The sequence below is a fragment of the Oncorhynchus tshawytscha genome, linkage group LG32, assembly GCF_018296145.1.
Source record: "Oncorhynchus tshawytscha isolate Ot180627B linkage group LG32, Otsh_v2.0, whole genome shotgun sequence".
Classification (NCBI taxonomy): Eukaryota; Metazoa; Chordata; class Actinopteri; order Salmoniformes; family Salmonidae; genus Oncorhynchus; species Oncorhynchus tshawytscha.
The window spans coordinates 11,840,407-11,857,793 of record NC_056460.1 but is presented as its reverse complement, the minus strand read 5'-3'; the positions used below and the strand labels follow the sequence as shown (position 1 = coordinate 11,857,793).

Below are 17,387 nucleotides of genomic sequence, written 5' to 3'. Positions count from 1 at the left end.
GAGAAATATAAGGAAAGGTATTACTGCCACCAGTACAGGCATTGTGAAAAACAAGGCTCGTCGTCAAGGAATTGAGTGGTATCCGTTGACAGTTTTTGATGTGCGCAACTGATGTAGTGTTGTCCCAATCCCTAGGCCTAATTTAGCTCTCCCTACCACTAGTTGCTCCATTTGAGTACCACTCCTCCACCAAGCGACCCTCTAAAATGAGGGGGAGGGCTAAGGGGAGGTATTTGGAATAAGCCTTCCTCTCTGGTTTAACCTAGTCCTTGAGTACCAACATACAGAACAGGACTCTCAACCCTAGTCCTTGAGTACCAACATACAGTACAGGACTCTCAACCCCAGTCCTTGCGTGCCATGTTTTTGATTGAACTGACCTGGAAGACCAGCTGTGTTAAATTCAATCACTGAACTGATCAATTAGCTCAGTTGGTTAGGTTTGTTGCCTAGTTGGGACAAAAATATGATGGACTATGTAGACCCTCTGTTGCCTCAAGCTGACTCATCCCCAGCTGGTCTCATCACCATGGGTGAGTCAGTTGGCATTAGAGTGCTAACATGCTAGGCAGGCACCCCGACATACAGGACTCGTTTTCTGCTGGTTTTCCTGATCAGACTGACTCATTCCTCTAAGTTATCCCTGCGCGCCTTCACACTAAACAACAGCAGCATACAGTGTTTTCCACAAGCACATGGAGTAGCCAGCCAAATTGAAAAAGTAGCCAGCCAGGGTCAGGTACATTCTAATACTGGATAGTTTCTGGCTGAAAATACAATCGGGATATAACACTGATCAAATATTTTCACACTTTTACATTGTTAGTTTCATCAGCTGTTGTGCAATATGATATAAAACACAGAAACAACTTAATTTTGACTGCACTGGGCCTTTAATGCATCCTGTGAGAGTCTGACTTCCACATGCTTCAGGTATGATTGAAGAATGAAGCAGGTGTTAAACATGGGCTTTGCCACACAGGAAGCAGCATTGTCAAAATGTTCATTAAATCAGTAGACTGACAGTATATCCATCTTTTGAAAAGAAGTATAATTGGCTCTTAAAACAATTCAAAGCCTACCAGTATGCAAATTAGAGAGCCAAATGAACTGTTCTCTTAATGATGCGACTCGGTAGACTACTGACGAGTCACTCACTTTAACTCACTATAACATCATTGTCTGGCGAGTACTAACGGACTTCATATCGAAAATACAAACAAGATCTTTACTTGTCCCGATGCGACACCATGGACATATACAGTAACTACGTTGTATGATTTTATGAATGGAAAGGATATGAGTGACTTCCTACAGTAAGTTCCACACCTTTTATAAACAAGTCGAGCTTGCTGTTCGTCAATCAAAGCACAGTAAAGAGCCTATGCGCCACCACTCCGTGCTGTTTATGAAACACTCCAGGGTCCAGCGTTAGCTTTTTTTCTCACTGGTAAAAATCATCCAGTTAACATTGGAACCTGGCAGACATCTACTGGCCCATGTAGTTCTTTAAGAGAGAATTCAGTATTTTGCAATGAATGTTTGAAGGAAGTTGCTAACTAGCATTAGCGTAATTGCTAACTAGCATTAACACAATGGCTGGAAGTCTATGGTAACTGATAGCATGCTAGTAGGTACCTAGTTTTCGCAAGCTAATGCTAACTCCGACTTCCTTCATTGCCAAAACCCAGAAGTATCCCTTTAAATGCACTGGGGTCATTCAGGGCCTATAGGTTGGCATGCTTTCTCTCTATATTCAGCTATTAAGAGGCTACATTTGGTTATTATATGTATTAAAAAGCTGTGTAATATAATTTGGCAATGTAAGTCATTACGCTGTTCTTTAGAATTGTATTAAATGGATACATTTTTGTTTCTAAAGTAGTATGTCATTTTGAGAAGATTTGAAAATAGGACGCTGCCACTTTAAGAGTCCAAAGGACATATCGACATGGCTACAGTAGGCTAGCCAAGACTAATTCTGTTTCTTTTGTAGCTTTCTTTTTGCAGACAAATCAACAGTAGCCAGCATATTGCTAGTATGTTTACTTTTGTAATTCACTTTCACTAAAAGAAGACCATAGGCTAAGTGGATTTCGACTCATCGTGAGCACTTTATATAGGACGTGCAAATTCATGCTCCATCCCTCTGTGTAAAGAAATTTGACTGCAACCACAGAACACACAACACACGCACACCCAAGTACCGAGAGACGGGACAGACAGCAGACTGTCAAACCAGCGGTGTTCCCTGTCATCACTCACTTTGTAAAGCATAACCTCTTTCAATAGTTCTCCTCAAAATAGGATCAGTTGCAGTTGCCTCTGTAGCATCTGCTCGTCTGTCACCTGGGGTGAGTCAGTTAGCATTACCGCGCTAACTTGTTTATGCTAGTGCTAACGTGCCCAGGCCCGGCTGCCTGCTGTGTCTCCTGTGAGGCGAGAGACATAGTTCGCATTAGAGATACACCAGGGACACTCATCTTCTCTTCATCTTCCCAGCCAGAGTATCAGAGTGACTCATTCCTCCCCTAAGTAACTCCTGCGCTCCTTCACAAGTGGTAGATGTCATACCACTCACTACACCTGTCAGTGGAGCAGGGTAGAGGGGTTAGCTTGTGTGTGTGTGTGTGTGTATGCTTTCTTCTCCTGCATTAAAAGCTCATGTCGATTCTGCTTTCTCTCTCAATTCAATTTAAGGCATGGGGAACATATGTTTACATTGCCAAAGCAAGTGAAATAGATAATAAACAAAAGGGATCTCTCTTGCTCTCTGTCTCTGTGATGACCCTGAAACTCTACTGTTGTTGACAGTTTGTAAACATCGATAGAAAGCCCTCCCAGGGGGAGAGAGTGTCTGCGAGGGGCCATCTGGGCAGACTAGATCCTCAGAGGCCTGTCCCCTACACTGAACCTCTAGTCTGAGTGGGCTATGTTGTGACTGTCTGTCTAAACCTAATAGGCCTGCTCTTTCACACTGTCGTTCTTTCTCCCTCTGTCGTTCTCTCTGTCTCTCTCTCTCTTTCTAATCCAGACAGCCCCAATCTGGGATCTCGTTAAAAGTGTCCCAGTGCTGTAGCTGGATTAGCGGTTTAGCTGTCGCTCCTCGCCCTTTATCCCCTCCTCCGACACAAGATAAATAGACCTCATGGATTAGCCCCAAAACAGAGTCTGGGACCGGGGCCAACCGGACAGGGGTAGAGAGGGACACAACATCACACAGCTCTCCAGGATAGCAAGGCTCCAGCTGCTACCGGCTAGGCTCTTGGAACCATCCAAAATCCCAGAAAACTAGAAGGTTGCGTAATGAACCTCAATTACCACTGATTTTATCCAAGTGAAGGCTTGGATGTGTGGCAACTGGCAATATAAGATTCATTCCAACAAGAGGATTGTGTGATGTTGTGCTACTATACTATGCATCAATGTTTTAGTGTAGCTATTTACATAAAGCAGTAGTTTGGATGATGTTGTAGACACGCTAGGTACCATGTTACTATGCAAAGTATGCATCAATGCTTAATGTTGCTATTTTCATAAAGCAGTGGGTTGGAAAATGTTAGACATGTGATAGTTGTTTGTTTTCAGAGATCTAAACGGATGCAAATCACTGTGCTGTACATGGAAATGCACCTCGTTGTTCACTGTACCAATTCCCACAGTATGCTTCTATAAATCGCTGCTTAAAGCACTATTTGTACGTTTTTGTGGAGACAAAGCAGATTCTTGTGAGTTTATGTAGAGCCTCTTCGTGGAAATAAATATACTGACCACAAATGTAAATGCAACATGTGAAGTGTCGACCCCATGTTTCATGAGCTAAAATAAAAGATCCCAGAAATGTTACATATGCACAAAAATATTATTTCTCTAAAATCCAGAAATGTGTTTACGTCCTTGTTAGTGAGCATTTCTCCTATGCCAAGAGAATCAATCCATCTGACAGGTGTGGCATATCAATAAGCTGATTAAACGGCATGATGGGTCACCTTAAAAGGCCACTCTAACATGTGCAGTATTGTCACCCGACACAATGCCAAGTTCTCTCAAGTTTTGAGGGAGCGTGCAAGTGGCATGCTGACTGCAGGAATGTCCACCAGAGCTGTTGCCACAGAATTGAAAGTTAATTGCTCTACCATAAGCCGCCTCCGTTGTTTTAGAGAATTTGGCACTACGTCCAACTGGCCTCAACTGCAAACCACGTGTAGTTACGCCAGCCCAGGACCTCCACATCTGGCTTCTTCACCTGGGGGATCGTCTGAGACCAGCCACCCAGACAGCTGATAAAACTGGGGGTTTGCACAACCAAAGAATTTCTGCACAAACTGGCAGAAACCTTCTCACGGAAGCTCATCTGCGTGTGTCCTCTTCACCAGGGTCTTGATCTGACTGCAGTTCGCCATAGTAACAGACTTCAATAGGCAAATGTTAACCTTCGACGGCCACTGGCACGCTGAAGAAGTGTGCTCTTCACGGATTAATCTTGGTTTCAGCTGTGCCGGGCAGGTGGTACCGTGTGAGAGAGTGGTTTGCGGATGTCAACGTTGTGAACAGAGTGCCCCATGGTGGCAGTTGGGGTTGTGATATGGGCAGGCAAGAGCTACGGACAACAAACACAATTGCATTTTGTCAATGGCAATTTGAATGCATAGAGATACCGTGATGAGATCCTGAGGCTCATTGTCGTGCCGTTCATCCGCCGCCATCACCTCATGTTTCAGCATTATAATGCACAGCCCCATGTCGCAAGGATCTGTACACAATTCCTGGAAGCGAATATCCCAGTTCTTCCATAGCTTACATACTCACCAGACATGTCACCCATTGAGCATGTTTGGGATGCTCTGGATCGACCTGTACGACAGCGGGTTCCAGTTCCTGCCAATATCCAGCAACTTTACAAGCCATTGAAGAAGACTAGGACACCATTCCACAGGCCACAATCGACAGCCTGGACAACTCTATGCGAAGGAGATGTCGTGCTGCATGAGGCAAATGGTGGTCACCAGATACTGGCTTTCGGATCCACGCCCCTACTTTTTTTTTTTTTAAGGTGTCTATCTGTGACCAACCAATGCATATCTGTATTCCCAGTCATGTGAAATCCATAGATTAGGGCCTAATGAATTTATTTAAATTGACTGATTTCCTAATGAGCTGTAACTCAGTAAAATCTTTGAAATTGTTGCGTGATGCGTTTTTATATTTTTGTTCAGTGTAGATATACATTTTTCTTTTGCACACTCTCCCCTGCAGTTGATCCATTTTCTTGTCTGCTCTGATTCCCATCACATAGTTCATTAAGTTTTCTGTCAGGTATCGCCCGTCTGTTTCTCCACGCGCCTCCACAGACACCTTGGCTGTTTATCTCTGGGAGAAAGATAAGCTTGCCTCCTGTGTGTAAGTGTGCGTATTTCTCTCTCTGAATTTCTCTCTCGCTGTCTCTCTTGCTCTCTGAATTTCTGTGTCTCTGTCTCGCTCTCTTTCATTATGCTCAATTTTTCTCTCCTTCCTTCTCGTCTACCATCTCATGTATATTCATGACGCACCAGAAAACAGTATTCGCCCTGAATGCCTTGTTCCCTGGCTGGTTGTGGATACAGAACAGGCTCACACACATGCATACACTGAAACACATAAATACATACACACACATTCCCCCCACTCAAACACCACACAGAAGTCTCTCTTGTCGGAGGAGAGGAACCCCCTGTGGATATGTTTTAGATTTAAGAGCATGGTGTCTGAGTTGTTGCCCCGATTTTGAATTCACATCCCTGGTTATAATCCTGTAGTTTGATTCCTTCCCAATCCTCTCTGGACTACTCTGCAGTGGCAAAATACACCTCTCTTCCACCTCCCCCTCTTTCACCTCTTCCATCCTTCTCTTCATTTTACTCCTCGTCCATCATGCTCTTTTTCTGAGACCTTATTTTATTTAAGTATGAGAGAACATGGTGCAGTAGTGTTGGCGTCCTATATTTAGATGTGGATAGGCATGCAAGGTGTGTGTGTGAGAGAATGCAATGCAAAGCCAAGCATGTGGATGTGTGTCTCTGTGTGTTAGTATGTGTCCATGCAAGTGGTTTTGCCACCCACTGCTATTGACAGGCGTGTTCCACTCCCATGGGGAAGCGTGTTAACCGGGACCTTCCTCCCAGGTCACGATCTCATGTCACGTACAGCCCTATCTGGTGTCTGTTCCTCCTGAAAAACCACAGTGGTTCTTCGCACACAAACTGTAACACTTGGTTCCTCGGGGCACAGCGGCTGCAGCAGTAATGGGGCCATCACAAGACTTATCACGTCTGGTTTAGGAGATGACAGGATGAGGATTTGGGATGATCAGGATGGTGTGTGTGGCAGCTGTGAATGAGATTACTCCGGGGATCTTGTAAATGTAACCGCATCAACGCCCTTAGAGGTTTACAACAAGGCAACGAGATCTGTCCAGGGGACTGTGCCTCAGCCACGACCAGTGGCTGAGAGAAGATCACTCTGTGAGAAGATTTACCATACTCAGATACATCATTCACTACAGCCACTGTCTATGGTTCTGCCTGCCGAATGGGAAGCAGGCGCTTATAGCTTCACCCTCCGTTAGCACGGTGGTTGCTGATGACAGCCTATACTTATCATAGTGTCATTGTGCTTCGGTATAGAAAATACAGAGAAGTGGAGACAGAATGGGGGGGATAGAGAGATTGCGATGAGGCAGGACACAGAGAGGTATCAAGAAAATGGAGACGGCGAGAGAGAAAGAATGCATCACTGTGTGCGACAGGAAGAAAGAGCTAGGAGAGACAGATGTGTGTGCATGTCATTGCCCCAGCCAGTCAGCCAATTGTGACAGCTAGGCTACCTCTGTTTCTGTCCCTAGGCCTGATTCGATCAAACTAGCAGATGGTATTGTAGCACTGAGTGGTGTGGTCTCATTTCATGAAGTCGACAGACAGTTTTTTTGTTTTTCCAGCTTTAAAACCCATTACCGGTCTCTGTTATGGGAAGTCCAAACTGAATTAGACAGCCACTGATGAAACGATGTACTGTACAACAAAATCTACTTGCAAATGGTAGCCAGAAAAAAGACGTTGATTGAAACGATCTTCATTGCCGTGTCGGATGGGTTTAAGTAGTCTGTTTTGTTTCTCATTCTTTGAAGTGCGCTTGTCTTTATTTGGCTTTAACAAATCCCTAGCTAAAATTGACTTTGCTATTGTGCCAATTGCCTTTTTCTTTTTTCAGAACATCTCAAAGTCTTTATAGGAATTAAAAACAATGGGATAACAAAGTTCTATCCTTCCAAACCATGGATTAGATGTGTTTTAAGAGACTCTCTCTCTTACGTCTTACTCTTGTGATTGTGTTGGAAGGGTTAATGTGAAGGGGGTGCCTCTTACTAGTCAGAAAGCAAGGTGGAGAGTGTCCACATTGCTCCCAGTATAGAGTCCAGTACCCTTCTGTTGTTCCACCTGTTATGATCCCCATACCACACACACTCACATACAGGACGCAGCCTCTACTTCTGTGTACTTCTTCTCCCTCTACGTTCTCTCTCTCTCCGTCAGAGCACTAGCTCCTCGTTTCCTAGCATTGGTGTAATTAGTTTTATCAGCAGCCGGAGCTCCTGCCTCGCTCATGAGAGGGAGAGGACTGTCATTATATCCCTCATTTCCTTCCCTCCAGTGCACACGCACACACAGACACACTGTTCCACATTTCCACACAGACATGGGATTGCGCAGGCACACACACTGGCACAGAGACATTAGCTCATCCTCTCCCTCAGAGATTCATGTATGAGCAGTATTCAGTCATACTAGAGGCCCTACATGTGTCTGTCAGGACTGGATTGGCTCTGACTCTTCACAAGGTTACAGCACCGCTCCTCTCTTCATCACTAGCAGTAGCTATCACTTTAGAATCCTGCTCAGGCCAACACAGCCCCCAGGGTACAGACTGGGTGAGTCACCAGTACTGAGCAGCTGGGTGTGTGTGCCTGGTGGGGGTGTAACTGTGTGTCACACTGTGTCTTTCTCCCCTCCCCTCTCTCTCTCTCTCTCTGTATGTTTATCTCCTGCGTTCTCAACCTGTGTGAGTATTTATTACCGTGTTTTGGAGTGTGAGGTCATGCGGAGTTTAGAGGGACAGCCGGCCAGTGTTAGAAAGGGCCAAACACACACTGCGCTGGTCGTGCTATGGGAGGTGCTGACTGTGTGTGATTGGCAGATTGGGAAGCAGTCAGAGGCCAGCAGTAGACCCACACCAGCATCCCTCAGAACAAAGAAGGGTATCCACCCCCTCATCTGTCACTTTCTCTCTGTGTGTGTGTGTGTGTGTGTATGCTTGCTTATCAGTCTTAAACCCCTCATCTCTGCCAATGGGGGATTTGAATTCAATGGAACAGAAATTGGGGCAGATTTTGCATATATTCAGATTTCTCTCCACAGGAAAAGGAGGTCAGCTAGTACATCACTGGTTCCTTGTTATAGTTATTTTTGGAACAAATATCTATGGTAAACAGTGGGGCAATTCCACAGTAAAAGAATGATGCTGAGACTCCCAATTTTTCACTTAAAAATGCATGTTAAATAAAAGCAGTCAACTTTTTGCACAAGGATGACATTTAACAATTTCCACAGAACATTTGACAAAAAACAATATACTTAAAGAACAGTGCAGATTCAAAGTTTGGTGACAGAATGATGGCACAAACTGTAATTCTGTTACCAAGCTGTGCATCTGCACAGGCCATGTAAATGTGTTTTTGTAACATTTTCAGTTGAAATTGTTAAGTCGTCCTTGTGCGTGGAGTTGTATGGTTTAACTTTGTAATCATTGTTTTTAGTTTGACGTGCATTTTAAAGTGAAACATCTGACTCTCAGCCTCATTCTGTTATCGTCAAATTGCTCAGTAGTAGAGTTGGGGAAGATCATGGTACAACAGAAAGCATTTTAGGAATCACTAGCACGGTTAAAATTGGCCTGTATGTGACATCACAACTGCCTATACATTTTCTAACCCACTATTATTTACATTAGGAAGCCTAAAATATAACCCATGTCTTTTTGTTTCCTGCTTGGTGCACATTGTTTCCTGTCCTCTGTGTTTACAGTGGCAGTCCATTTCACTTGTGGCCTGGTAAGAGTGGCGCCATCGCCCCATGGCAGAGACCGCGAGAGACCGAGAGAGACAGCTAAGATGAATGGGTGTTTACTGAGACCAGCGAAGGCTAAGAGACTGAGCCTGGCCATTTCTCTCCACTAAGATGACTGGGTCATCCACCGTAGAGTGTGGAGACACTGGGAGACGATGCAGGCCCCACTCCCCAGTCACATCAGTGTTCTGTATGATGGTCTTGCTTGTGGGAGACAATGCAGTCCCATGCTGAAACTGAGTTGACATCAGACAGGGACAGGGTAATAGAGAGTGGAGGTGTAAAGGCCTTATGTTTGAAATAACCTGTCTAGGTAGAAGTTGCCTTTATAGACCAACAAGCAATTTTTCACTCAAACAAACTCATCCAGAAAGATCAATTCCACCAAGACTCCACCAAGACCTAAAATCCAATTCATGTTCTATCAACCGGAATCCTCTTCCATCCAACTCTAAAAACCCATCTAACTCCACAGAGTGTTTTGGTCATTGTCTCTGATAGCTTTCTGCCCCGGTTACAGAGTGTTTGGTCATTGTCTCTCAGAGACCTATCTGGCCTGGTTACAGAGTGTTTGGTTGTTGTCTCAGAGCTCTCTGGCCCGGTTACAGAGTGTTTGTGTCAGCCATCGACGCTGATGGATCTGTGGCCGGAGTGGTTGTGACAGATGGTGTCTCTGTAGGGACAGGAGGGGGTGTGGTGGCAGTCTGGTCAGGTCCCACTGTCGAGCCTCCAGATGATCACGGTCATGTTGACTGACCTGGACTAGGACACCTGGGTGCAGGGATGGGGGCAGTCTGTCTGGAATGTCATTTCACCTGGCTAGGCTTGTGAATGGACGTATGGGAGGTTAGGGGGGGAAATATGTACAGTATATGGCAGTTATGGGATGAATGGTGTATTCTAAGCAGTATTCTCCTACATTGCAATGTTCTGCTTTTTGTCTCTGCGTCTGGGAGCATATGGGGGAAATGCACTGTGTACAAAACATTAGGAACGCCTTCCCAATATTGAGTTGCACCCCCTTTTGCCCTCGGAACAGCTTCAATTTGTCGGGGCGTGGACTCTACAAGATGTCGAAAGCGTTCCACAGTGATGCTGGCCCATGTAGACTCCAATGCTTCCTACAGTTGTGTCAAGTTGGCTGGATGTCCTTTGGGTGGTGGACCATTCTTGATACCCACGGGAAACTGTTGAGTGTGATAAACCCAGTAGCATTGCAGTTCTTGACACGCTCAATCCGGTGCGCCTGGCACCTACTATCATACCTTGTTCAATGGTACTTTTGTCTTACACAATTCATGTCTTAAGGCTTAAAAATCCTTCTTTAACCTGTCTCCTCCCCTTCATTTACACTGATTTTGAAATGGATTTAACAAGTGACATCAATCAGGGGTCATAGACTGACCAGGTGAATCTAGCTGAAAGCTATCATGGAAAGAGCAGTTCCTAATGTTTTGTTCACTCAGCGTATGTACATGGCAATACATGAATATAGAGGATCTGCATGATATTTCCTTAAAAAATATTTGTTGTTAGCTCATCCAATGGTTTCCACACCATTATGTTAGCTTTCATGTACCCACTCTGTCAGTGGGTTTTTATAGTGTGGTCTTAATGTTTGTCACGACCATACTCTTTAACCCAACTCTCTTCCCTCTGTTTTGTGTCTTCAGGTTTTGAATGAAGAATGCGACCAGAACTGGTACAAGGCAGAGCTGAATGGGAAGGAAGGCTTCATCCCCAAGAACTACATTGAAATGAAGGGACACCCGTAAGTATGAGGCAGCCTTCGATACCAGTTGCCCTATCTGAGCCTGCCACAAGTCTGCATGAAACTGGAGAGCCAAAATGGCAGCGTTCACCTCCCCCAAATGACTTCATGTTTAACCTGGAGCTCAAAATGGGGGCATCAAACGTGAGGTTCTAATGTTGGTTCCAGTACTAGTTTGTCAAATGTCTTTTTTCCAGAGGGCATTTATTTGTGTTACATATTGAAAGAAAAGTAACTTCATAGACAGTTTTACTTCTCTAGTTCCCATGGTTAGAACCATTCAGAAGACACTGGAACCAGATTCTAGCAAACTCCTGTGGCTTGGATAAATGCTCCTCTGGTCTGAAGATAAGGGGGATAAAGGTCTCCTCATGTTGCTGCTGTGGTCTGGAAGCTAGCCTGGAAGCGACCCTGCTTTCTAGATCTGATTTGTGGGTTACAGGCCTCTGAGATCCATGTGGTCGCAGGGTTGTCGGTTTGGCAACTCAGAATCCCTCATGTGGCGTCGTCAGTCCTGATTCCAGAGTCTGTTTCTGCTGCGTCAGACCTATTAGGTTTTCCCCCACAATCGCCCTCTGGCCCAATATAGCCTATGTGGATCTTTCTACATACAGTGCATTAGGAAAGTATTCAGACTCCTTTTACTTTTTACACATTTTGTTACATTACAGCCTTATTCTAAAATGGATTAAATAGTTTTTCCCCCACTCAATCTACACACAATACCCCATAATGAAAAAGCAAAAAATTGTTTTTTAGAAATTTTGGCAAATGTCTAGAGAGGAAAAAATATATATAAGTATTCAGACCTTTTACTCAGTACTTTGTTGAAGCACCTTTTGGCAGCGATTACAGCCTTGAGTTTTCTTGGGTATGACGCTACAAGCTTGGCACATCTGTATTTGGGGAGTTTCTTCCATTCTCTGCAGATCCTCTCAAGCTCGGTTAGGTTGGATGGGGAGCGTTGCTGCACACCTGATTGGTGGAGTGCTGCAGAGATGGTTGTCCTTCTGGTAGGTTCTCCCGTCTCCACAGAGGAATTCTAGAGCTCTGTCAGAGTGACCATCAGAGTCTTGGTCACCTCCCTGACCAGTTTGGCTGGGCGGCCAGCTCTATGAAGAGTCTTGGTGGTTCCAAACTTCTTCCATTTAAGAATGATGGAGGCCACTGCGTTGTTGGGGATCTTCAATGCTGCAGACATTTTTTGGTACCCTTCCCAAGATCTGTTCCTCGACACAATACGGTCTGCCTTTTCAGGTGTGCCTTTTCAAAATAATGTCCAATCAATTGAATTTACCACAGGCGGACTCCAATCAAGTTGTAGAAACATCTCAAAGATGATCAATGGAAACAGGATGCACCTGAGCTCAATTTAGAGTCTCACAGCAAAGGGTCTGAATACTTATGTAAATAAGGTTTTTCTGGGTTTTTTTTGTAATACATTTGCAAAAACAAATCTTTACTGTTTTCGGTTTGTCATTATGGGGTAATGTGTGTAGATTGATGAGGAAAAAATATAATTTAATCAATTTTAGAATAAGGCTGTAATGTAACAAGGTGAAGGGGTCTGAATACGTTCCGTATGCACTGTAGGCCCCATTGTTTCAATATGGGGCACCGTTTCTAACATGCTATATTTTGTGAAGAATATGACTTCAGCTGAGCAACAGGGCTTTTTTCTAACTTTCAGATAGGAGATGGATTGTACTGTAACTGTCCTACAGAAGCCCTTTCTACATAAACTTAAAGGTCACTAAATGGATCCTATTCTGAGGTAGCCACTAAATAGAGATGGATTGTACTTTATATTCTACAGACGCACACAGTAGCAAAGAGGGGCTCTGTCCTGTATAGTTGTCAGCTGTGTGAGAACGCTTTCCCCGCCACCTGCTCTCAGGGCTGTGAGGGCTCACACCGCAACCAATCAGATACAGAGAGCCCTATTATAGCAGTCAGGAAGAGACTGTCCATTAGCTTTAAGGATCCTATGACTGATTGGTCAGCTGGGCCTAAATACAGGAGGGAGGGAATCACCTGCTCTATAGAGGAGCAGCTGGTGGAGGAGGAGGGTCCAGGATAGCAGGCAGGCAGATGGTGGGGCTGGATATGAAGAAAAAAACAGTACTCACTTCACTATTGGGCTGGCCTTGGCCTGGTTACATCCACCATGGTTGCTGTTACCATGCTGGAAAGGATCATGTGAGGAGAAGATGGCCAAGTCACAACAGTTTGGTTCAGCTCGATGGTGTGTAAAGGGCTTTGACTCCCTTATTGAAGCCTGGTAGCCGTGGATGTCAGTGTTACCTCATCAAAGAGCAGCACTCCACCACAAAGCAGGAAGGACCAGGATAATAGGAGGATATCCACATTATCTCTCTACACACAGTGTTACTGTTACCTCAGGGTGTTACCTCGGAGATCAGAGCACTGTGGATGAGGGGGTTGGAGTTCTGTCATCCCTTAAGCTTGTTTGAGTGTGAACACCAGGCACAAAGAATAGCATTGCTATAGACTTGTGGGTTGAAACCAATGTCCCAGAGGTCAATGTGTGTGTACACATGTAATGGACTGATAACTTGTGCTACTCGTATCTGTCATCTTTACCCAGCAGGCAAAATTAGCCGGTGGGTATGTGGCTATCGACTTGTGACACTGTTTGAGGACTCTGCCCTGATGATGATACTGTATGTGAAACCTGGCTGGATTATCATTCCCTCATGAGGAACAGCTGGAGTTGATCAGGTCCTCTGGCTTTGTCATGTTGTCTGAGCTCACAAACGAACAAGCTAAGTGGCTTAGCGCTAGCACTCACCTGCACTGACATGATCTATTGCAGAGGCTGTGGCCATTGGCTAAGTCAAGTGTATGCTATCGCTAAGATAAGCTACAGTATATGGTAAGGCTAAGCTACAGTGCCTTGCGAAAGTATTCGGCCCCCTTGAACTTTGCGACTTTTTGCCACATTTCAGGCTTCAAACATAAAGATATAAAACTGTATTTTTTTGTGAAGAATCAACAAGTGGGACACAATCATGAAGTGGAACGACATTTATTGGATATTTCAAACTTTTTTAACAAATCAAAAACTGAAAAATTGGGCGTGCAAAATTATTCAGCCACTTTACCTTCAGTGCAGCAAACTCTCTCCAGAAGTTCAGTGAGAATCTCTGAATGATCCAATGTTGACCTAAATTACTAATGATGATAAATACAATACACCTGTGTGTAATCAAGTCTCCGTATAAATGCACCTGCACTGTGATAGTCTCAGAGGTCCGTTAAAAGCGCAGAGAGCATCATGAAGAACAAGGAACACACCAGGCAGGTCCGAGATACTGTTGTGAAGAAGTTTAAAGCTGTATTTGGATACAAAAAGATTTCCCAAGCTTTAAACATCCCAAGGAGCACTGTGCAAGCGATAATATTGAAATGGAAGGAGTATCAGACCACTGCAAATCTACCAAGACCTGGCCGTCCCTCTAAACTTTCAGCTCATACAAGGAGAAGACTGATCAGAGATGCAGCCAAGAGGCCCATGATCACTTTGGATGAACTGCAGAGATCTACAGCTGAGGTGGGAGACTCTGTCCATAGGACAACAATCAGTCGTATATTGCACAAATCTGGCCTTTATGGAAGAGTGGCAAGAAGAAAGCCATTTCTTCAAGATATCCATAAAAAGTGTTGTTTAAAGTTTGCCACAAGCCACCTGGGAGACACACCAAACATGTGGAAGAAGGTGCTCTGGTCAGATGAAACCAAAATTGAACTTTTTGGCAACAATGCAAAATGTTATGTTTGGCCTAAAAGCAACACAGCTCATCACCCTGACCACACATCCCCACTGTCAAACATGGTGGTGGCAGCATCATGGTTTGGGCCTGCTTTTCTTCAGCAGGGACAGGGAAGATGGTTAAAATTGATGGGAAGATGGATGGAGCCAAATACAGGACCATTCTGGAAGAAAACCTGATGGAGTCTGCAAAAGACCTGAGACTGGGACGGAGATTTGTCTTCCAACAAGACAATGATCCAAAACATAAAGCAAAATCTACAATGGAATGGTTCAAAAATAAACATATCCAGGTGTTAGAATGGCCAAGTCAAAGTCCAGACCTGAATCCAATCGAGAATCTGTGGAAAGAACTGAAAACTGCTGTTCACAAATGCTCTCCATCCAACCTCACTGAGCTCGAGCTGTTTTGCAAGGAGGAATGGGGAAAATTTTCAGTCTCTCGATGTGCAAACCTGATAGAGACATACCCCAAGCGACTTACAGCTGTAATCGCAGCAAAAGGTGGCGCTACAAAGTATTAACATAAGGGGGCTGAATAATTTTGCACGCCCAATTTTTCAGTTTTTGATTTGTTAAAAAAGTTTGAAATATCCAATAAATGTCGTTCCACTTCATGATTGTGTCCCACTTGTTGTTGATTCTTCACAAAAAAATACAGTTTTATATCTTTATGTTTGAAGCCTGAAATGTGGCAAAATGTCGCAAAGTTTAAGGGGGCCGAATACTTTCGCAAGGCACTGTATGTGGCTAAATTAAGCTATATAGATAAAGCTCAGGGTGTGTATGCTTTCACTGGAGATAGAGGCAAACATCGTGTGTTGCAACACCTTTGTTGGCACATTGTGACATAACACCTTTATCTAGACAGTAAAATTCCACACCTGATGAGTCACAGAAGGAAAGGGAGGTCCCACACACCATCTCACACTACACCCATGCGCAAACACACACACACAGTGACACACACTGTGTATGGCGTATCCATGGGTGTTGACGACTGACCGCTGGTGTTGGGCACCAGTAAGAGCCAGACAGTCAGAGCCAGAGGAGTAGGTAGCAGGTGCGGTTGGCATGGCAGCACACAGTTGTCATTGTCTCGGCCCAAGGCTCCACCAGCTCTTTTATCAGACCAGGAACCTCCCTGTAATTACAACCTACTAGGACAAATGCAAAAATACAAAATTAAATGGCCCATCGGTGCTCACTTGATTTCATTCTATTTGGCATGCAAAATAGATGCGATATTCTGATTTTGACATCATTGTTTAGTAGTGTTATTGGTCGCTATGCACTTCACTCACTCCTCCCCCACAGACACAACAACCACTACAACTGTCAATAACAGTGGTCAGGTTTGAGGTCAAGCTCTGCTTAAGGCCATGTTTCCATGACATTGAGTCACGCCTATGACCCTACGCTTTGATGTTACTCAAAAGGTCAATGTTAACTAGCTACCCGTCACAACCACACCACAATCAAATTCTGTTAAGTGCTGCTTTTCCTACAAATGAATGAAAAACCACCCAGCTTGGTAGGGCAGGTTGAAACAATGTCATTTCAACCAGTTTTGCCAGCACTATTTTTCTTCTTCTTAATTTGCAGTAAAACAGCACTTGTTACTTACAACTTGTTTTTATATAATTTTTAATGACTTCTAAGTGTTTTTTGTTCTGATTTGTTGTGTCCCAGGTGGTTCTATGGTAAGATCCCCCGGGCGAAGGCAGAGGAGATGCTGAACAAACAAAGGCATGATGGGGCCTTCCTCATCCGAGAGTCGGAGAGCGCACCGGGAGACTTCTCCCTCTCTGTCAAGTATGTCACACGCACACACTGTTTTATTCAACCTTTATTTCAGTTCAATCATTGTATAACTCATCAACCGATCATATCCCTTTCCCCTTTTTTATTCCTTTCAAATATTTACTTTTCTCCAATATCAGTCCTTCTTTTAATTATTTTTCTAACTCTGTGCAAAGTGCTTTCTTTAAGCACAGCTCCCATCTTGGTTTGCGAGGGTGGCGTCTAGCCAGCTTGACCTGACAAGTGCTGACTGTTCTAAGTCAGTGACTGACCACCCTGTTCCCGCTCTAGTCTTTATGTAAAGTCGCTGTGCAGATCTACAGATCCATATCAAGTTAATTGGCTGTGTCATCTCTGACTCACCTGGGGCTAACCAACAGTTATCTGCTACTAAAGCACTTTGGTCTCTGTCAGATAGCTCCGGTGTGGGCGCTGCTGCCTGTTATCAAAGCTTTGCAAGCTGGCACTTTCCGTAGTCCCAGGCTGTGTCTGCAGTAAGTAAGTAAGTGTGTGTGTGAGAAATGGAACCTTATTCCCTTTGTCCAGGCCAAAAGTTGTACACTCAATAGAGAATAGGGTGCCATTGTGGACACAGACTCCAGTTCAGCACTTACAGTAGGTGATAGTATATTATTCTTGTCGCTACTGCTACAGTTGCACTGTCCTAGTATCACAGCCGTGTACCAAACAACTGTCCCTGTATAATGCAATCTAATGAAGTATATCTTCTGTGTCAAAATCCCAAACTCATGGTATCACGCGGGGAGAAGGAAACTGGGCCATCTGGGCTTAAATCATTCATGAAAGCGCTGACACAGATGGTTATGAAACGATTGCCCACGTGATGTAGACTTAACAGTGT

General features: G+C 44.3%; 1 protein-coding gene across 1 annotated transcript in view; it reads left to right on the top strand.

Moving 5' to 3' along the window:
* The window catches only part of LOC112230281 (growth factor receptor-bound protein 2), a 33,877-nt gene that overhangs the window by 10,867 nt on the left and 5,623 nt on the right, over positions 1-17,387 (top strand). The window contains exons 2-3 of the mRNA XM_042310680.1: positions 10,832-10,929; positions 16,415-16,537. Of these exons, the coding sequence (XP_042166614.1) occupies positions 10,832-10,929; positions 16,415-16,537 (221 nt within the window). The remainder of the gene's footprint in view (positions 1-10,831; positions 10,930-16,414; positions 16,538-17,387) is intronic.